This window comes from Pyxicephalus adspersus, chromosome 3, assembly GCF_032062135.1.
Source record: "Pyxicephalus adspersus chromosome 3, UCB_Pads_2.0, whole genome shotgun sequence".
NCBI classification, from domain to species: domain Eukaryota; kingdom Metazoa; phylum Chordata; class Amphibia; order Anura; family Pyxicephalidae; genus Pyxicephalus; species Pyxicephalus adspersus.
Genome location: NC_092860.1, coordinates 122320241 through 122342873, shown reverse-complemented (window position 1 = coordinate 122342873; position 22633 = coordinate 122320241). Strand labels below are relative to the sequence as shown.

Sequence of the window (22633 nt, the reverse complement as noted above, 5' to 3'; positions counted from 1 at the left end):
CCCCCTCCTCCTCCTGTGTCACTGTCTGTATTAGTCTGTCATTTGCAACCCCTATTTCATGTACAGCGCTGCGTTATATGTTGGCACTATATAAATCCTGTTTGTTGATAATAAAAATAACAACCTCGCAACACACACTGTTTTTGTGTATTGTAGAGTCCAGTGCAAAATTGACTAAATTCACCACACAAAAATGAAATGCTTTATTTTGGGCAGTTTAGGTGCATTGTGAAGGTGCATTGGGGAACATGGGGTAAATGAATGGCTTCTCAGCACAATGCCTGTACATTATACCACACATTTACTGAACATGACTGCCCAGGTCTGCTATGAACGGGCTATTATTGTTTTTCATGCACTACACGATTTTCTTTAATACAATTTAAGGAATATAAAATACAGTTTGTTAAATCTATTTATTTTATTTTCCCCACAGCAGTAAAATGGATTGAAGAAAACTTCTCTTGCTTCTATGAACTATATAATACAGAGCATTGTAAAACAAAAGCTGTAAAAATCACGTTTTTGTTTTGACATTTTGTAACATTTCTATCTCCTTTAGGAATAGTTCCTTTCTGTAAAAGATTTTGCTGGTCTAGAAAGGAATAAAGTTATCAATATTTGAATCTCGGCTTCCTCTCTCGCAAGGGCTTTCTGGGAAATGTAGTCCTGTGGCTGCGCCTGTTCCTGCCCGGCCCTGGTGACTGCGAGGAACGGGGAAGTGGCAGCGGTGTTACCGGGAGGTGCAGACAAGAAGCAGTAAGTAAGGGGCGGGTGGGAGCGATGCGTTCCCGGTTAGAGGGGAGGGTGGGGCCGCGTTGTGTGTATGATATCGTACAGGAGGTCAGCTGCTGGTTTGTTGTTGACATGATGACTTCACTGGGCCCACTTACTGTGTACCGGTGTGACCAGCCCAGACCCAATGTACCCAATGTGTATCCCAATGGATAGCAGGGACAGCATGCAGGACACACATTGCTGACTAACATTGTCTGACCCATTATTCCAGGCATTGTGCACTGGTGCTTACAGCAATATGGACTGCCTGCATTGTTATTATCATTGTTGTTGTTATTATTATTACTGCCAGGTATGACACGTATATCTGTGGGTGTCAGCTACTGCTTATCTGGAATTCATAGCAATTACAGTATGCATGACATGTACACACATATTTATATTTATATATATATATATATATTAAAGAATCCGGCTTTATTTATGTATCTGTTAGTAGATTTACCACCTCTACAGAGTGTGCACCCGCTATAAGCCCACAAAGCTGAATGGGGTCCATAGTTCTACACAATTTCAACACAGACATTGCTGTCACCGGGGAGTTCTTCCTATGAATCTAACTAAGCAGGGCACAAGTAATGTGCAGGAAACCTTAGCGTCACCTTAGATTCTGCTCTCTCATTTACCCCTCATATTCAAACCTGGATAAAACAGAACTCATCATCTTCCCCCCCTCACATTTCAAATCCCCCCCTGACATATATCTAACTGGTAACAACACTGTTATTCGGCCCTCCCCTCAGGCACAGGGTCTTGGTGTCACCTTTGACTCGGCCCTCTCATTTGCCCCCCATATTCAGAACATTTCCAGGTCCTGTCACTTTCACCTACGCAACATCTCCAAAATCCGCCCGTACCTGTCCCCTGAGACCACCAAACTCCTTGTACATGCTCTTATCATCTCGTCTGGACTACTGTAACCTCCCCCTCTCTGGTATTCCACTAACCCGACTCTCTCCTCTACAATCTATTATGAATGCTCCAGCCAGACTCATCCATCCTTCCCTCCGCTCCTCTTCCGCTGCATCTCTTTGCAGTTCTCTTCATTGGCTTCCATTTCACCTTAGAATCAAATTTAAGCTCCTGTGCTTTGCATTCAAATCTCTCCACAGTTATTGTCCCACTTACATTTCTGACCTGGTAAAAACATACTCCCCTAGCCGTTTTCTTCCTCCAATGACTTACTAATGACTTCTTCACTCATAACCTCATCACACGCAGGGCTCCAAGACTTTTCTTGAGCTGCACCAATTCTCTGGAATGGTCTTGCTTGTCTTATTCAGCTTGTTCCTACTTTTGGCTCATTTAAATGAGCACTCAAAACCCATCTTTTCAATTTTGCCTACCCATCTTCTTCTGTCTCCTAAAACCCTCACTACTTACCAGCCATTGCATATCCTCCTCCTATTGTGTGCTACTTCCCCCACCTCTTAGATTGTAAGCTCTTCAGGGCAGGGTCCTCTCCTCCTCCTGTGTCACCGTCTGTATCTGTCTGTCATTTGTAACCCCTATTTAATGTACATCGCTGCGTAATATATTGGCGCTTTATAAATACATTATATTAATAATAATATCTAAAAGCCAATTAGATAACAAAGATAGCTTGGTCCAAATGTTCTGTGTGTGCTGTCTGTGATGGCTATACTTGGTGGTGTTGGGTCTTGCAGTGGTGATGGTGATCCCTCTGGTCACCTCTTGGCTGTAGTGCAGGGATGTCAAACTCCGGCCCGGGGGGCAAATCTGGCCCTCAACGTCCTTTTTTTGGCCCCCAAAGGAATCCCAAATATGAATTGCGGCTGGCTGGTCGTGTCTATAGACCAGCGGCCCTTCTGCCTATGCATGGCCCCACGTTGAACTGTTTTATAGACGCAGGGAATTGTAATCTAAGTTTTTAATTTTGTCCCACAGTGTATTTGACTTTGACACCCCTGTTGTAGTGATTTTAGTGCATCGATCACTTCTTTAGTTGATAATTCTTTTCTTATTGTGTTTAATGTCTGGCTGTAGTCCTTGTTTTGTAACTTTATTCTTTGGTGCTGCCCTTTTCCCCCATGCTGAGTTGTGTAGTCCAATAACAGGTGGAGATAATTGTCTATAATGCTGTTATGGTATGAGAAGAAAAAAGGAGAAGGTGTAGTTCAGTACTGTACAGAGTTTTTGAAGGTGATGTGTTAGAAGCAGCAAGGATCTGAGGAACATTGACAGGTACCAGATTGTCATGGCTAGACAACCAGATCAGAGCATCTGGGGCAGGTCTATGGTCCTGATATGCAGAAATTAGTACCAACCAAAAGTTATAGTGTAATGTGTACCCACGGCAATGTTAATGCATGTGGGGGTAAATTATAGACCCGTGTTCAACCCAGAAATTTTTTTCAGCCGGGTGGGCAGAAACTGTAGGTGGATGGCAGCCCCTGTATTGTGACCCAACTACCCAAAAACAGCCGGGTGATTACTGAAAAAAGCCGGCTGGTGCGCCCAGCTAAAAGGGTCTGGGGAGAACACTGTAGACCATCTGGTCCGATCCCACAGAAGCTTCTGTAGCACAATTTGCTGAAATTGGAACTAAACCTGTGCTACTCTGTTATCCCCATTTTGTTGCAGGATGCCCCATCTTCCTTCCTCCTTTTCTTAAGACAATATTTGGCCATCTTTATTGGCACTGCAGGGATGACTAACCATCATTCCTGGCATGCACAAGGCAAGCCAGGATTACTTGTCTTTCCTGGCAACCAAAGCTGAGCAAAATTTGACAGCTAGGTGGGGATCAGGCAGGTAAAAACAGGTATTGCATAGGGCAGTGGTCGCCAACCTTTGGGACCTCACGGACCACTAAATTCATTGTTTTAAATCCCGCGGACCAATAATATGAATTTTTAAAAAAAGATAAATACATTTATAATATAATAATCTTCTAATGGTCCCCGACGAGGATTTTGGAGGCTCTGATTCATTGATTAGCTCACGGTTAGGTGAAGTATTACTATTGTTACTATTATCATTAGTTGCATTATCTTTGGTATTACTAAAAAAATTAAAAATATTAGTTTGCTTTTTCTCACTCATTATGGGTTTATTTCATTGGAATCTAAGACCAAACAAGAAATGATAGTTATTAAAGTCAAACTATTTGAAGCCATTAAATATACCAGTTAAAGAAAATACACAGGTAAGGTCATACATACCTAAAAGAGCATCTGAGAAATAAACAAATAAAATAAAACGATCGGATGAGAATCGGTATTGGCGCAGTGGGGTTGACTGTTGTAATGGTGGAAACAATACTGGAGTGTGTGGCTCGGTAACAGTTGCCTCATACAACTTAATTTCCATCTCTACTACAGTTACCTCATACAACTTAATTTCCATCTCTACTACAGTTGCCTCATACAACTTAATTTCCATCTCTACTACAGTTGCCTCATACAACTTTTTCCATCTCTAGTACAGTTTGTAAATATAAAGGTGAAAATTTTCTCACGGGGCACCAGTTGGCGACCGCTGGCAAAAGGCACTGGCACTTTATGCAAAAACCACCTGCCTGAATGGGGATTTTTCAGAGTGGAACTCTAGTTCCACTTTAGAGCTGACCATTGGAGAAAAAGAAAACATGCAGCTTGCTGCCTATGAGGCCTAATAGCCACAGACCAATTAGGGTACCTATTATGATGTTTGTCCACCTCCAAAGTTCCCTACAATTTTCATATCATGTGTATGGCCAGCTGTGTATGTCATTATGCTAGGGAAGCCATGGCAGTCAGATACATTATGGGAACATGGCAGGCTGGTGATGGAAGTGTGACATAAAGGATCTACTGCTTTGGTTTTAGGACCTGATACACATTTACATGCCTCAATGGGACAAAGCTGTTTTGGTGCTAGTTTCCAAAATCATAGAAGCCAATATTATACTGCAGCTCCTATTGTGGATGTGCCAGGTCAAATTTTGTTTCTCCTAATGATGCCCTGACACCTGGTATCTTTTGATTATGGGAAATACCATGCAGAGGTACTCAATTTATGTGCCCGCTGCTGTAAAATATTCAGACGTCAAACAGACCAAGTGTTTCTATCCTTCTATTTTTTTTTTTTATAGAAAGGAGCTTCATTAATCCTTATATGACAATGTAAGTTTGATACAAATTGCTTCTATGGCACTCTTACAAAGTCATGATGCACAGTGAATATCTTGCAAAATGTACATGATACAATGACCCAACACCCCTTTTTACTAATTAAAAGAATATCAGTGACCCAAAAGTAATGTTGCTAGAGATTGCTGGATTATTAGCAATTTGGAAGATGCTCAGCAGTGGTATCGGTACAAAGACGTGAAGATCTGAAATCGTTATACCTGCTTTTCTGTACAAACTTTAACAGTTATGTGCTGTCTGTGCACCTTTTCTCTAAGGGTCCTTCAGGGCACATTGTATGTCAATGCTGCTCCACAGATCAGTGGATCACAATTCCACTAAACTACATGGTCTACTAACAACTGACTTTTACCCTTCAACATGGTGAATGGAAGTCCACAGGCAGACAATACCTGAGAGATGCTTTCATGCCTGGGCTATTGTATACATTAGGATGTTTCACATACATTCATGTAAATTGTTTCAAAATATATAAAGAAACAATAACTCTTCTTTTTTTGTGTGGCATTGGCACTTTTAGTAATGCTAGAATATTAAAAAAAATACACAGCATTGACCCTGGCTAAGGCTGGGTACACCCCTGTATTTTTTGTTGCTGGAAATAATGTTTCATTTTTGTTTTCAGGGACAAAAGATGAATAGACAGATGAATAAATGAGCGCTGTTTTGTCTTATTGAGAGGGACCGATCCATTAACAACGTCGGGTGATCCTTGTACACGTCAGATTCTCACCTGGGACTATATAGTACATAGTGTAATATCCCCACTTTACTGTGGGTATACAGATGCTAATTGATATTATTATTTTTTTATTGCACAGTATTTATATAGTGCTGACATATTACTCAGTGCTGAACCTGGGACATAGCACTGCAAAGACCAGAGTGCTAACCTCTGAGCCACCTTTCTGTTCTGCACATAATAAGATTTTTGTTATTGTTTTCTGTTACAGTTTTAGGATAATTTGTTGTTTTTATTGTCTGCACTTTGAACAGCAGCAGATGCTTCAATTAAAGGCTGAACAATTTCCAAGTCATAGATTGACATCTCTGACTCATTTTACAGCTTGACATAGATGTGAGACAAATTCAGCCAAAATGACTGCAATCAAGCATGCCCTGCAGAGGGACATATTCACCCCCAATGATGAGCGTCTCCTCAGTATTGTGAACGTATGCAAAGCTGGAAAAAAGAAGAAAAACTGTTTTTTGTGTGCCACAGGTAAGACAACACAAGAATGTAAATGTTTAAAGGACACTGCATTTTTAAATTTCTATATTCCTGGGACATCCTGCATGTGAGTGCCAGGCCTGAACTGTACTAGCAATAGGTGTAAGTGCACAACAAGACCCTCTTCTCAGGAACAAAAACAGATCATGTAAAGGTTTCCATTCAGCAAAAGCTTCTTTCACACTGTGTGTGATGCCGAGTGGTACTCACATAGTGTGCAGTATGCAGGGACATCAGACTTTGCATGGAAAGCAATGTCTATTGTTTTCACTATGGGCCTGATTGTTTAAACGTCTCCAAGGCTGGGCAGGATACCTTTTACCTAGAACGGATCTGGTCCAGGAATCAAAAAGATTTGCTAAGAAACAGCAAATTACTTTTAAGAAATCCAATCCATGCTTGCTGGATCACCCAGCTTCACTGATGAAAGTGTATCCTTTCCAGCCATGGAGAAGTTTAATAAATCAGACCCTATATGTGTTGCAATGGAGTGCGTTGTTACACTGCATTTCTGCATATATTTCTGTGGATTTCAATGTGTGTGGTTGTGCAGGTATATAAAACACACACTAATGCACATTCTTGTAGTGCAGGGGTCGGGAAACTCAGAACCATTAGGGCAGGTCCGGCCTAGTGTGCTCCTTCCCACCCCATAAATGGCCTAGTGGCCAAAAAAGTTTGCCGACCACTTTTGTAGTGTGAAAAACTCTAAACTCCTTTTAAATTGGCTTTTATTAAATATGACCACACAGAAAGCAGAATCTGCCTATATGATTCAGCCTGGTTAGGACCACCTGGACCACCTGGTGTCATACACTAATAGCACATAGCATAGGATTTTATTATTCATCGATTGTGTGTTTTCTGCCACCAATAAATTTCAAAGGTAGATGAGAAATAACAGGTAGGGACAATATAGATGGACAGTTAGCTCACACAGTAACTAATGGCTGCTAATGCAGGAACTGCTTACTTAACCTTCAATTGTTTCATGTTTTTTATAAGCAATAAAGCACTTAGTAATGGTGAGTTAGCTGTATCCTATGCATTGTATATTTAACACTTTAGGTTTCAGGACATCCAGCAGTTAGTTTTGTTTATGTCTGTCATGCACACATTCAGACTAATTTCTTTATTGAATTAGCATCCACTCTTACTGTCTCCTGCTATATTATAGATATTAAAAGAATAATGTAATGTATTTTAGTCAATTTTACATGATAGAATGTCCTGTGGTAATACCAGGAAACATGCAATCCCAGCATAAACATGCTTTAACAATAATATGGTTATTTGGGATTCAATTATCAAACCCCGAATTTCCGGAAAAGACCAAATCAGTAACTAAATATATATATATTTATATCCACCATTAAAGATCTGTACAAATTTAGATAACAATATAGATATTTTTGAAGTTAAAAAGAAACCATTTTCTTAGAAGGTCAGATTTGCCTCTGTAGAACTATCCAACCTTCTCATAATTTAACCTTCCTTTTATTATTATTATTACACGGTGTTTTTTTAGCACCAAAATATTACGCAGCTCTTTACAAAGTCCATAGTAAGGTAACTAGCTGTCCCCGAAAGGCGCTCACAAGCCAATGTCTTTAGCATTGTCAAATTTCTTTCATGCATTCTAAGGTCAATTTTAGGGGGAAGCCAGGTAACCTAACTGCATGTTTTTGGAATGTGGGAGGAAACCAGAGTACCCGGAGGAAACCCACACAGACACGGGGGAACATGCAGACTCCATGCAGATATTGTCCTGGCCAGGATTCGAACCTGGGACCTAGCGCTGCAAAGACCAGAGTGCTAACCACAGGGCCACTGTGCACACAATCCCACTTTCTCAAGAGCAAGCTATAACTAAAATACTCCTTTTGAGTTAACTAACCCTTTAAAAGCATTGAACCGCAATATCCCATATCTGTATTCCCTCAAAGCAATGCCTGCTGCCATTGTAAAATCTTGGCTATTGATAAGACTCTCTATAACTGTTCTTGAGAGTGGAATTCTTAGCTTTTTTTATACATTGGGATATGTGTGTATTATACATAGAAATAAAAAACTTTTTTTTTTAAAGTGACAACAGAGCGTCCAGTTAATGTCCGAGTTGTGAAGGTAAAGAAATCTGACAAAGGAGATTTCTATAAAACCCAGACCACATGGCTACTGCAAGACCTGGCAATTGTGGATGCCAAAGATGCCCTCAAGGTAAGCTGTGTTTTCAATGACATGGACTTTTCTCAGTGATAATGGCTGTTCATTTGTAGAATGTAAAGGGAACCTGTCATAGGCTTTATGTGGCAGCTGTTTTTCATTAACAGTGTAGTGTTTTTAGCACTCAGAAAGCCACAGCACTTTTATTTCTCAGATTGTCTTTAAACCTTAACATAAAATTATCTTATTTACTTCCACTTATAAATGGAAGGTTTTTGCAATAGTTTTAGAATATCCATTTAGGTGCAGAAAATACCCGTTGATCATGTTGGATGTTTCAGACTGTGCTGTGTCTTGTCCAGACTTTCTATATTGTCTCAAGGAGTCTAAATAGTCCTCCTAATTCTTATCTGAGATGATATCTGGGAGAGAAAGGGAGTAGGAGAGTTGTAGTTTAGCAATTGACACATAAAGTCTGATTTATTAAAGCTCTGCAAGGCTGGATAGGAAACATTTTCATCACTGAAACTGGGTGATCCAGCAAACCTGGAATGGATTTCTTAAAAGACTTTTGCTATTTACTAGCAAATGTTTTGATCCTGGACTAGATCCATTCCAGGTTTGCTGTATCACCCAGCTTCCGTGAAGAAAGTGTATCCTCACCAGCTTTGAAGAGCTTATACTGGATCAGTAAATTTTATATATATATATATATATATATATATTATTTTTTTTTGTATTCTCCTTTAGTGCAGATCTACAGGCTATAGCATAAAATCAATTGCACCTAGACTAAGCAGTAAGCATGCAGAAATACATGTAAGTATATGGGAGGGAACCTCATAGCAATATTAAAACAATATTTTGTATTTTGTTAGTCTGTTGCCAAGGTCGCTTTTTATAGAGGGCACAGGTTTTCCGTAAAAGAAGAAAAACATGTTTTGTTATATTCACATTAGCTACTTGGGCTCTATTTATAAAACATCGGACATTCCCTTGTGAGAATCTTCCATTTGTTTCAATGGCAGCATCTCTAGCAATATTTATTGGGACAATATGACTCTATTTTCTTTCTAGGAAAACCCTGACTTCGATCTACATTTTGATAAAGTCTTCAAGTGGGTGGCCAGTAGCCCAGCAGAAAAGAATACTTTCATTTCCTGTATCTGGAAACTGAACCAAAGATACCTGAGGAAAAAAATAGACTTTGTCAATGTCAGCTCACAGCTTTTGGAAGGTAGGTCCCCTGAGATTGTGTTTTCAATCAAATACATGTTATTTTTATTTTTAATTACTATATCTCTCTAACCTTCTTTCCTTGTGATGAGATAGCAGCTTATTTGCAGTTCAGCAGATGGAAGTTGTATAGCTTCATAAGACACAAACCATGCTGAGTATTTATACTATATAAATGGAGTTTATATTTCTTTAAATATGGTGCTATGTTCAAGGTATTTAAATAACTTGGCACCACCCCATAACCAAAATTCATATGTTTGAGTACAGAACTTTGTTTGTGTTACAAAGCAGATTCCCCCCAAAAAAGCAGGAAGCCAGCAGTGCTTTGCTTTGTGACATTAGTCAATTTTTATATGGGGATGCCAGGATCTAGGGATAACAAACAGAAAAGTTTTCATTCTGTCTTAGGCAGTAGATGTCCTAAACCTGGGTGATCCAGCAAACCCGGAGTGGATTTTCTAAAACCATTTGCTAATATTTTTTCAAATGTTTTCATTTATGGACAACATCCATTCCACCCAGGTTCTCGCATAATAGTCCATATTCTCCAGTCTTGGAGAGCTTTAAGAAATCAGGCCTACTCATCACTTGAATAAGGCCATATGTTGATTATCTACATTTGTAATATACAGGCATATTTAGGCCAGTGGAGACATCTAGGGAAGGAAGTAGGGGGGGCAAATGTTTGTGCAGTTCAGTGTCAGGGGGGTATAAAGCAAATGTTTATAGTAAAGTACAACTGTCTCTTCATAATCCTATTTGGTCATTATGGTAAGTAGTGTAGCTTCCTGCTCATGTTTTTGACATCTTTTTGAAGCCTGTACTTTGCAAAAAAAAATAGTTAACTCTTTGCATGGCTTGTATTTGACAGTTGAGTTCCTTCTATAGTTTATTTATCTTGTTTCAGTTACATGTTATATAATGAAAGTTGTCTGTTGGGTTCTTACTGCTAATGATTGTTGGTATATGGCAAACTATATGCATTCAGCCTTTGTCTGTCTGGCTTTAATACTCTTTTGCTTACTGTCCTCTGCTCTTTTTCCCCAAACCTATTACTCTTCAGAGCTTCCTAAAGTTGCAGAAGGTGGGTGTTCTCATTTACTTCTCTCTCTGTTGTTCACTGACCATTTTTGTTTAAATTCCGTATCTACTCTCGTAGATCATTGTTCACAAAGCATTATGTCACTGTGTGCCTGTAGGATGGAAATCTACATACACAGCAGAACAGTCTCACCTAATGGCAGGACTGTGTGCTATTGACTGTCTATATAGCATGGGTGCTGACCCCTAGTGCATTAGATAATGTAAACTATTAATTTCAGGATTATGGAAAATATTTTCCAGTTGTTTTCTCTTCTTCTACCTTAAAAATCTTTTAGATTGTTTCCACTGGAAAAATAGAAACATAATAATTGCTTCAAAAATCATTAAGCTTTCTCCATTATCGTAGAGTGACTTTGTGTCCCCTTTTAAAATGTGTTCTCTTTCTGATCTAAACATGTCATCATAGCTTCATTTGCACCAAATTTCACATTATCCTACTTAGGTATTGTAATTTTGACCCACTTTCGTTTTGTTTGTCTAACATTTTATTTTCTCATTTTTACATTCTAACTCTGAAAACCTGACCTTGTGTATTGCCATGATGCAGAATTTTGCCTTATAACTTTTACTGATTTCCTTTGCTATGGACATTAACAAAAGTGTTCTTTGATTTATTTATTTTTCTTCACTTGGTATCTTCTTGAAGAGTCTGTTCCTAGTGGAGAGAACCAAAGTGTGGCAGGAGGAGAGGAAGAAGCAGCAGCTGAATACCAAGAGCTGAATGCCCGGGAGAAACAGGATATTGAGTTCATGATGGAGGGCTGTAAATACGCAATTTCCAATGCTGAGGCCTTTGCTGAGCAACTTTCCAGAGAGCTACAGGTTCTGGATGGGGTAAGGCACATATGTTTTAAAGTAATTCTGGAGGAAAAAGGGCAGTTTTAAAATTATTACATGCACCATCTGGTGGCTTGCAAACAATACCAAACGTGTGATGTTGGTTACCTGCCTTCATAGTAATTCATTAAAGGTGGTTGTTTTTTAAGTTGTTTTTGGGCATTTTACCCCATTTCTCTGCATATCTTTCTTGGATCCCGTGGCATAACTCTCCTATCCATCCATGTCCAAGGACTGCAGCCACACCATAAAATCAATGTAGGCTGTGCAGGAGAGGCCCTCCCTCTTTAACTTGCACGGGTAACATTGACACGTGTAAAAAGAGTCTGGGATGTAACTCTTGGGGTGTTTTGCAATTTCTCTGGGCATTCATCAATCTGACTGTGGGGTGAATTTTCTGGACGTCCAGATTGGCATCTGTCATGAATGTTTCCACTTGTGAATAATATTTTTTACTGTAAAATGGTGGACTTCAAATTGTTTGCCCTATAACCATTCCTAGATTGATGGGCAGCAACAGTTGTTTTTCTAGGATCATTGCTGATATATTTCATCCTTGGCATTGGGTTAAACCACACCTAAATGCTCCAGACCTGCAAACTGGCTAAACGCCTGCTTTTATAGAATTGGTCACACTTACTTATGTTCAGTGAATCGAGTGCATTTGATCAACAGCATCTGGCGTCTACTCATTGCCCTCTTAAATAAAAAAGTAAGGGTGTACTTAAGTTTTCACACACTGCTTCTGCATTTTGACTTTGGGTTTGTTATTTTAATCTTTCTTGTTTTTCTTGGCAGAAAAAGTGAAGTTCCAGATCCATTTTTTAGGGTGACTTCACTTTGTCTTGTAATGCTTCTAAGTGTTTTGGATTTCCCAATGTGATGTGGTGCTAAATATTGTAAAACACTCTTTTCTTTTTTTTTTTTTTTTTTTTTTTACTGACAACAATGTTACAGGTACACACAGTATATACATATAGTGGTATGAGATGTAAAGGCCACTGTAGAGGACAAAACATGTTTCCAGTTGGACAAATGTTAAAAACAAATGTTTATACCTGTATGTAATTACACTATCGTCTATTGAAACCTTTCGTTATTTTACTAAAGAATGTTCCATTTGTTAACAGGCAAATATTCAGTCCATTATGGCTTCAGAGAAACAAGTTAACATTCTCATGCAGCTGCTAGATGAAGCCTTAAAAGACGTGGACCAGATAGAATCGAAGCTAAGCAGCTATGAAGAGATGCTGCAGAGTGTGAAAGAGCAGATGGATCAAATCTCTGAAAGTAACCACCTAATTGAACTCAGCAAAACCAATAGTGAGACCCTGCTGAGCGAGATTGAGTTTCTTGTTGTAAGTATAATGCTTTAGGAAAATTTTCTACTGTACATTTGCAGTGGGCCTACTAATGTTTTACCCCTAATCTGTATTTATAATATTTATAACCCATGAGTTCCAGGTCCCACGAACATAAGTCTGTGATCACTGTTTAAGTAGCATTCTATTCAGCAAGCATTTACAAAGCATTTTTTTTTTAATTCATATTTTATCACATACACATATAATCTGCTTCCTGCTTTGCAGTATTTCAGAATAGTATTGTTCTACTGCTTCTAATCACACTATAAACTGGTAAGTAGCTGACTCTTTGGAAACAATGCATTTAGTTATAATTTTGCCCTTTTCTGGAATCACTGTGATAGTGTGTATACAAAATGTGCCCTTCATCAACTATCGTGGAGTTGAGCAAATGGAGATGAGATTCTGTGAATATTGTTCCTTCTGGTAGGTAAGGCCTTGTGGGTGCAGAGATCCTCTTTAGGTAAAGGCTGGTTAGACGGAAGAAGAGGGTCTTTTGGCAGCCAAGGGGGATGTCTGGGATAGCCTGAAAAAGCCCAAAAAGAATATTCCTCTTGTTTACAGTCTGATAGGAAGTACTACAGATATGTCTGCTTTACCTCAAGTGCACCACCATAAGCCCCAATGTTTTGGCACTCAGCCTGTTTAGGAAAAGTTAGGGACTTTCATGTACTTTTTGCAAGGCCTGCAGGGAATCCAAGAATGAGCTGATGATGAAGCTGCCCTCAAGATCTAGAAGTTTTTGCATGGGCAGCATGGTGGCTCAGAGGTTAGCACCCTGGCCGTTGCAGCGCTAGGTTTCAGGTTTGAATCTCGGCCAGGACACTATCTGCATGGAGTTTGCTGGTTCTCTCCGTGTTTGCGTATGTTTCCTCCCGCATTCAAAAAACATGCAGTAAGGTTAACTTGCTTCCCCCTAAAATTGACATTAAAAGACATATGACTATGGTAGGGACATTAGATTGTGAGTCCCTTGCAGGACAGTTAGTGACATGACTATGGACTTTGTACAGTGATGCGTAATATGTTGGCGTTATATAAATACTATGTAATAGTAAAATATGCTTTCATTCCAGGCACCATGTTGGAGATAGTCCGCAGGTCATTAAGTTACATAGCAGCCAGAAGGGTTTTAGATGCTGCTTTAGTAGAGAACTAAGGTCTTTTGGGTTTCCATTTCTTTGTAATAAAAGCAACGGTGTTGTAGGTATTTTGTAAGGATCTTTTTAGAGCAAGCGGCCCCTAAGGCTATATGGTATAATTTCTCACACATTCATATCCAGGGTGCATTCCTTGATATCTAGCTAGAAGAAATGTAACGTCATCCCTTGCTTAGGCACTGAGTTTGAAAACTTGAGGCAAAGTAAGTTTAGGTACTAATTTTTTTCCTTCATTTTTTTTTTAAACTGAATGCCATAATTTATTTTGGGCAAGGAAGCCCTAATGAATGAAGTGGACCTTGCATAAACATGTCTGTAATGGAAAGGTGAATTTAGGTGCCTTATCGCTTAAAAGTGGTTGGCTGAGTGGTAAGTGCATCAAATACAGATCTCCCTCTAGTGGTCAATTTTCACACATCTATATTTTTATTCAATAGTGAAGAAGAGAAGCTAATTTAAAAGTGCTCACTGTAGCTTAACAAAAAACTTGTCAGCAATATTATGCCATCAGTTATTTTGAAAAATGCCAAAAAAGACGTTTTTCAAAGATAAGCAGCTTGTATGATTTTCTTCTTGGAAATTTCTAAGTGCTTGGTTAAATTTTCAGCTCTTCTTTCTTTTAAGAAATATGCCAAAAGTAGTCCTATATATGCTTGTAGTTGTAGATGAAATTATTTATCAGTTTTGTATATATTGATCTATAGCTCATGTTAATGTAAATTCCTAACCATCTGCATTCCATTGTGTTGTAGAACCACATGGACCTATCGAAAGGTCACATTAAAGCCCTTCAGGAAGCAGATCTTTTTTCGTCTCGTGGTATTGAGGCTTGTACTAATGCATCGGAGGCACTTTTACAGTGTATGAATGTAACTCTTCAACCAGGTATCCACTTTACACAACATTTCCAATATGTGGGTCTGTGGTACATCATTATCTCTAAAACCAGCTCTTTCATATTATGATCTTCTCACCACAAGCCACAACCGCAAAAAAAATAACAAAGATAAATAATGTATTTTACAATATGCTAATGGTTACCTAATTGCCCAACGCTTATTAGGTTTTGGTTTCATAAATGTAGTAATAGATTCTGCAAATGAATGGAATTACAATTCTGTAACATTAGGGGGGATAGTTTGGTACCTGTGTTACTAGAGGGGTTATATACCTTTCTCTGAATCACACTACTAGATGTTGACTTGATTGTTAGCTGATTAACATTATTTTTTTTTCTACAACACAGCCCTGAGTGTAATTTGGGAATGCCTGGAGGCTTGGAGCTTTTGTTCACATTTCTTAGGCTGTGTACACTCGCTCAATAATTGTTGGTGGAAAGGATCTTTCACGATCTTTTCCAACGACAAAAGACTAAAAGATGCATGTACAAGCTCTGTACATACAACACCATTCTGCTCTATGTAGAGTAGATGGGGAAGAACAAGCGAGTGACACCCTGTTGTGCTCCCCCCCCCCCCATAAATTGTATTACAATCATTCTTTGGATCCGTCCTGGTGGATCCATGAACGACATTGGATGAGCGTTGCACACACGTGAGATTCTCGTCCGATACTAGCCGTGAAGCGATGTTCAGATGAGAATTGTCTGATGTGTGTACGTAGCTTTAAAAAGCTGTTCAGATGCAGTAATGAGAGGGAAATACTGGCAATGATAGTAACTGCAGTGAGGCTGAGCAAAGTCAGGGTTACAGCAACTGTCCTCTACATTGCCCATGGACATTTTGACAAATCAAGATAGCTGTACTGTTGTCCTTTAAGGCATACACCCCCCTCCCACACACACACACACACACACACACACACTTAGTTTTTGCAGCCCTTTGTCCTTTATGTCCTGTATTCTTTATCCTTTTGTATTTATGGAAAGCGATACTCATGAAGGCCTTTAGCTGTACTTTGAAATAGAGCTTTATAGGAATAAATGGGGTGCTCGTGTTCAGGAAAAAGAGTAACGGTTTCTTAATCTAAATATAAGCGTTGCTCTTCTATTTGACAATGCTAGGTCCTGGGATGTTTGTCTTGGTAACCTTACTCTTTATAGGAGGTCTCAGAAAACCTTTACATATTTGCCAGTATACAGAACATAACAATGGGTTATGTTGAGATTTATTTTGCTTTGGACTTTATTACAGTTTTTTTAGCACTTTAGTCAGTTTTTAGCTCATTTTTTCTGTCTACCCGTACTTTTAGTGACTTGTGATTTACTCACCTCTTGTTCTTGTTTAGGACATGCCATGCTTCAAGCTGTAAAGCAGCAACAGCAGCTTTTCACTGACCTCCGAGAGCAGTTTGCACGTCGACTAGCCAGCCACCTGAACAATGTGTTTGTCCAACAGGTACTAACGTCACTCCGTTTTTTTATCTAATATTTTATCTAATATTAGCCATGTGCATATACTAAGACTGATTTACCAAAGGAGTTGGAAATCTGCACGCAAATTGTATGAATATTCACATCAATTGTTCAAAAGTCAATAGTAAATTCCTGTGTATTTATTTTATGTTATTATGATTGGATATTGAATATTCACACTGAATATATTGGATTGAATATTCACACCATTTGTTAGGGGAAAGTCCCCAACTTCTTCATTAACCTTGTTTCCAATTTATACAGCAGAGTATAATATAAATGCAACAAAAATGTGCCAATATGAAACAAATGAACTGGACACTGTAGGGTACAGAAATATGATCTCTCATATATACCAAATGAATGTGCATGACTTAAAGGTAAAAAAGCCTTTTTTCAATAAGGGGTCAGCAGTGGAAGCCTCCATAGTTTCCTTGGCACAGATTTCCATGCAGTGAGTCTGTTTGAAGACTAACCTATTATCTAAAGTCATCCTGTGGATCTGTGTTGATGGGCTTTGTTCTCTTTATGCATATCCACCAAAGTCTATGGTAATGCAAAATCCTCTTAAAACAGGTCAGATACACCTGACAGTTTTTTTTTGACACTTTAAGTTAATTGGGTTGTAACCTCATCTGTATTTATTTATCACATTCTTCCTGCCTATTTGTTTGCTTTCTTTTTTCCTCCTTTCATTTTGTATTTTTACATTTTATCTTCTACTAGTTTACTCAGATGTTCCCCCACTTATATAGCAGGTCCTACTATCTCTCAATGGCAGTGAGTACTCTATGTGGTTTCAAAGGCAGTGTTTCTGAAACGTTTGTGTGCTTGATCATTTATGCTGCCTTCCCCTTGCCAGTTTTCAGTACTAACAAAAATGTGTGGAACTGCCTGCAGTTATTGAATAACAAAATAAAGCTAATAGTAAAGTGAAGAGGTCTAGATTTTTGTCTTCATGTTAAAGTTGTACGTTGAAATGTTCTGTGTGATTTAAACATATTTAATGCTCTGAATAGATATGGTTCTATTTCATTGTCCAGTAGCCAGCTGGAGATGGAGAGGTAACATGGGACGCTGGAATGCTGAGCAAGGAAATAAATGTGTCGCCTGCCTGGCTGTCCAACAGATGTGTGTAAAACTTAAGAATGGCTGTACACACATGCTAATTCTTTGCCTGTAAAGTATTTCAACAGTGAATTTAGAAAATGTCCGCTGTGATAAAAGGATCCTGGGGGTTTAAACAGCCTTAGGTTACCCATATTACTGGGTCTCTAAATTAAATTTGGTCCTCATTTTAAAACTACAAGATGGTAATTTGTCCATGGTAATACATATTCTATATTGTCCATTGTTCTTAGTTTGATTTGCTTGCTGCTATTTAACTCTTTCTAATAATATGGGTTCTGAACTAACCTACTAAATGAGAGCTGGGAACTTGTGTGAAGGCTGGAAATGGTTTTGTTTTGAAGAATGAATTGTGACCAAAGAGTTTGCTAATTTACATTTCTTGGAAATGTCACTGTAAGGCAATGAGGTAATATTGCAATATATAATTTAACCAAGTAGTAGTTTATTTACAGAAAGGCTGTACCAGAAACCTTTCAGTCCACATAATGTACCACACAAAGTTCATCAGACTAGTGCAATCCTTCATTACCTTAATAAAGGGGGGTGGCACACCAGCATTAATTTAATTACTTGAAATTTGATCACAATTTTACGTTGTAGTTGGGAGAATTTTTTTTAATCCTCTGAAACTATTGACCTTTTAATAGAACCGATCGGTTCTTTTGTAAAAATAACAAAAAGGTCACTAAAACTGTAATGAGAGATGCTAACAGCCAGAAAGAATCTTTTTGTTCCCACAAAGAGGCCGCTTTACTACAGTAGAAGTGAATTTTTATAATTAAAGCATAACAAAAACCTAGCAACTCAATATATTGCCGCTTACCAGCCTTTAAATTAGGTGGCATTAGTTTTTTTTCAGGCTTAATTTCCCCAATGTTTTTACCTGGTAATTCAGCGATTCATTAGCTTTACTGTTCCATAGACTGTGGCTTCCCACTCTCTGATCAAGACTTTTGTTTTCATTATGGAAGTTTATCATTTAAGGCTGTGACTATAAAGGGAGTCATTCTAAATGAATACATAAATAATGAAGACCTAATAATGCCCATGACAGGTATTTCATAGTTAAGCTCAATTAGAGATTCAGGGGCCTTTTACTATAGCAAACACCTCATTAATTTATGCAAAATTCTCCCGTGTTTACTTAGCAGTACTTAGCAGTTTCACTATGTGACGTGCTAGTTTGTACTTTTCCGTTCCCTCCTATCGTGTGATACTTCCCCCACCTCCTAGATTGTAAGCTCTTAGGGGCAGGGTCTTCCCTTCCTCCTGTGTCACTGTCTATATCTGTCCATCCTTTGCAACCTCTATTTATCTTACAGTGCTGTGTAATATGTTGGGGCTATATAAATCCTGTTTATTAATAATAATATTAATAATAGTGTAGTTAACAGTGGTTTATTGTTCAATTTTCTGCAGTAATTCGGTGCATGAATTCTCCCAGAATCCTTCTCAAACAGCCATGTGCATTTTTGTTTGTCCAGAGCAATAAATATAGGGTTTTTTCAAACAGTCACTGGACGGTATGCAGTAATAGACCAGCTGATGGTTTAAATCTGTTTATACTGTTATCGAGTTCTCTGTGCTTTGAATGTAAAACCTGCATGCTATTGGCAGAGATGATAACTGATCGGTTTGATGGTTTGGTCAAAAGACCTTGGTTTGTTGTGTAGGGGTTTGGTAGTACTTATTTATGAAAGGGATGTGTATAGGGCATACTAAGTAAGGCACTGAACATCTTTAGTATAAACACACTCAACACTAGAAAAAGCCAAAGGCTACCAATACTGAAATCAAATTTATTGATTGTTAATGGATTATGCTTTCAAGAGATATTTTGTACCAAAAATCTGCCATTACTCTTAGCCATGCTGCATTTTTCGGAAAAAGTTTTTCTGTCTGCAATGCAGATTAATAAGGATTAAGGTGCACAGAATAATTAATATATAATAAAATGAGTTTTAAATGCAAGCATTGTAATCTGCATTGGTATCAGCTCCTTGGAAGTCCCTGTACAGCAGAAACAGTGAGGTAGTGGGAAACTGCAAAAAGATAGTAAGCTTTGCTGCAATGTAATAAGCAACCCAACAGAAGAGCTTTCTTTCTCTGCTCTCTTCAGTCTTCTGCTTCCTCATTCACTGCTCAGTCACAGGCTGAGGTGGGGAGGAGACCTTTTACTGAACCTCAGCAGAAAACTGGTCTCCTGGCCTGCCAGATATGAGCGTGTCATGTGGTAGCACTATGTCAATCTCAACTGGATGGAAATATGACAATACAAATCTTTTGGCAGGTTAAACAGTGCTCGTATCTGTATTTAATTGTTTACATGTTCAGCTTCTAAAGAAAGTAGAAGTGTAGCATAGGTTTTGTTAAGAATTCTTTTTTTCTTTTCTTTCATGCACAGGGCCATGATCAAACTTCCACACTATCAGTTGAAATGACTCTACCAAACCATCATCCTTTCCACCGAGATCTTCTGCGATATGCCAAACTGATGGAGTGGCTAAAAAACACAGAATATGCTAGATATGAAGGACTTATGAAGGTTTGTGGGGGGGTTTTATTACTATATAATTCCACTAGGCAAAAACAAAATCCACTCTAGGTCATTGATACTTTTTTCAAAGAATTTTGGCATCCTTCTTTGCAGATTGTATCCACTGCTGTTTGGGTAAAATTTACAATTTGTTAAATCTATATATAACCAAATGGTCAGCTGTGTAATTAAAGAAAAACTGCTAGCAAAAGCAGTGACCTGAGCAGGAAGAACGTTGCTTTATTTGATTTGAAGTTGCTTCACTTAGTATAGTTTTAGGGAGGGATACTAGAGATTAACTACAATGCTAATTGGTGACTGGACTTCTTTCAAGGTAAACTGAAAAGATGGAGTTTAAAAAAATTGAATGCTAGCTTGAGAATCAAGACTTTCATTTATTGACCTGAAAGACTCATGAGTAACTTTTACAACACATAACACCAGGAAGTGTGATCATCGAGATGTAGTGAAGCATGTAACCATGCCAGATTTCATATTATCTAATCAATATTCCACTTCCCCAACCCTTTGCTTTTACCAGCAAAACTTTCTCAATATGAGCTATTATTGATTAAATGCAGTTAATTGCTGGAAGGAAAGATGTATCATTAAACCTAATTAATGACTTGCTTTTTCAATATGGCTTTTGTTCGATTTAAAGAGGATAAGCAATAATTTGCTAAAATCCAAGCAATGATCATTAAAATGTAATGGTTTACAGACCCCTTACTATTTAGCTTTTCTTAGTGTTTGTTGGATCCCTTTATGTTGGTATTGACAGTAAAGTAATGGAGGGGATAGAGCAGACAATGTAACCAACATTCCTATGTACCAGTAGCAGGAATAGCAACCTACTGCAAAGTTTTAATCTTGCTTATTTGTCTGTTCACATAAGGATATTGAGCAGGAGTATCTGGTCATAGTCTGGCTGAAGGGGGATAAGTATCATCTAAGGTATTCTATGCCTTCCTAAATTTCAGGTATAGGTATGGCATATGCTTTAGATAAAGTGCTTTCCAGTGGAAGAATCTCTTTCTAGAATTAATCACTTTTTGTTGATTGAAATGCACTTTAGTGACTCAGACCACTCTTCTTCTTATTTACACCTTCTTATTAAATACAGCAGATCATTGTTGATTGGTTCAAGTTCATGCACAGTTTAGGTAAATACTTGACCCTGCAGCAAGAATAAAGCCAAGAAAAAGAAGCTTAACAGTAAAAACTGATAAATCTGTTGGTTAAGATGGAAAGGAATTATTTCCCAGTAAACATGACAATGACTGAATGCTTGTGTGTTCTTTAATTTTGCAGAATTACATTGATTACATTGTGCGACTATATGACCGAGAGATCAGGGATTTCTTTGAGGTGGCTAAAAACAAGATGACTGGTGCCACCAAAGAAGGAAAAAAGTTTGGTAAGCTTAATGAGTAAGCAAAACTTAACGGAAGGGGGTGAGGTGGGGGGTGGGGTATTGTATCATCATAGCACATATACGAAATTTCTGTGAGGTTTATGTTGAGTATACAGCGCTGATAGAAAAGGGTCAAAGGGTCTTCTAATGTGGCCTTCAGGGCAACAATGGAAATACACAAATCCTTAGATAACATGTTTTTTTTCTGTTTTTTTTTTTTGTGGGGGTTAGTGCCCCTTATAATTTTTAACCTCATAAAGGCCTCCATCTTCCTCAGGCAGTATTCTTCTTATGAGATTTCAGATGCTTTGTTTTTATATAATAATCTGCCTCAAAGGACAAAAAGTTGTCATGCACAGCAAATGGAAAATTAGAAATTCATCTGATTGTAAATATGCTCTTTTTTTTACATTTTTTCAATAGAGAAAAATATGTTTAGTGAAAGCAAATAAAATTAGAACACTTTATCAGTGTGTTGCTTCTCATTCTTCACCCAGTTGAAGGCCAGGAGAAGTTAAGTGACCTAATTGCTAATTTATTGGGAAAATCAAGTTCACCTTGGTCATGATAATATCTGTCAGGTTTGCCAAACCTTCTTTGGTTATAACATGAAAGCAATAAACATTCTATTGAGTATCCATAGCATATTTTCTGCTCCTGTGAAAAATGCAGTCACAGGGGCTGAAAGTAACCTTTAAAATGTTGTCAGGAACATCAACAGATACTTTGTATTAGAAATGCTGGAAATTATATGGTTGGCTTTCTGCCCCAGAAAAATACTTGTTACTGTGTATCTTTTTCATTTCACTGGTTTCACAAGATCTTACATACTCTATTGGGCATAAAGTATTTGGCTAATTAACAGGTTCCTTAATAATTAATATTGACACTCAAAACTGTATTACTACCTGGAACTGTGTAACACCCGCACAGCTTGTCCTATCTAGAACGATATGTCCTATGGAGCGAATTATTAAATGCTCCTGACTAGACCACGTGTCTGATTTCTACATGTGGCGGTGCTGCAGCATATTTGCTTAGTATATACCATTCTTATTTAGAAAAACCAAGTCTGCATAAGATTTGGTGCTTTTCAGCTTTCATGTAGCCCTTGCAGAGCTTTCTTGT

The 22633-nt window shown here is 38.2% G+C and overlaps 1 protein-coding gene across 12 annotated transcripts in view; it reads left to right on the top strand.

Moving 5' to 3' along the window:
* The first annotated feature begins 626 nt into the window (after positions 1 to 626).
* The window catches only part of EXOC1 (exocyst complex component 1), a 37383-nt gene continuing 15376 nt past the window's right edge, over positions 627 to 22633 (top strand). For 3 of the 12 annotated variants that reach the window (XM_072406220.1, XM_072406218.1, XM_072406212.1), the window contains exons 1-12: positions 627 to 759; positions 6019 to 6174; positions 8270 to 8400; positions 9424 to 9583; positions 10649 to 10669; positions 11336 to 11523; positions 12657 to 12884; positions 14803 to 14935; positions 16298 to 16407; positions 17151 to 17204; positions 19960 to 20100; positions 21403 to 21508. In XM_072406220.1, the coding sequence (XP_072262321.1) occupies positions 6051 to 6174; positions 8270 to 8400; positions 9424 to 9583; positions 10649 to 10669; positions 11336 to 11523; positions 12657 to 12884; positions 14803 to 14935; positions 16298 to 16407; positions 17151 to 17204; positions 19960 to 20100; positions 21403 to 21508 (1396 nt within the window). In that variant the 5' untranslated portion in view covers positions 627 to 759; positions 6019 to 6050. Of the gene's footprint in view, positions 760 to 5577; positions 5727 to 6018; positions 6175 to 8269; positions 8401 to 9423; positions 9584 to 10648; positions 10670 to 11335; positions 11524 to 12656; positions 12885 to 14802; positions 14936 to 16297; positions 16408 to 17150; positions 17205 to 19959; positions 20101 to 21402; positions 21509 to 22633 lie in introns of all 12 variants that reach the window. The other 9 variants (XM_072406223.1, XM_072406221.1, XM_072406219.1 and 6 more) reach the window with 6 other exon arrangements.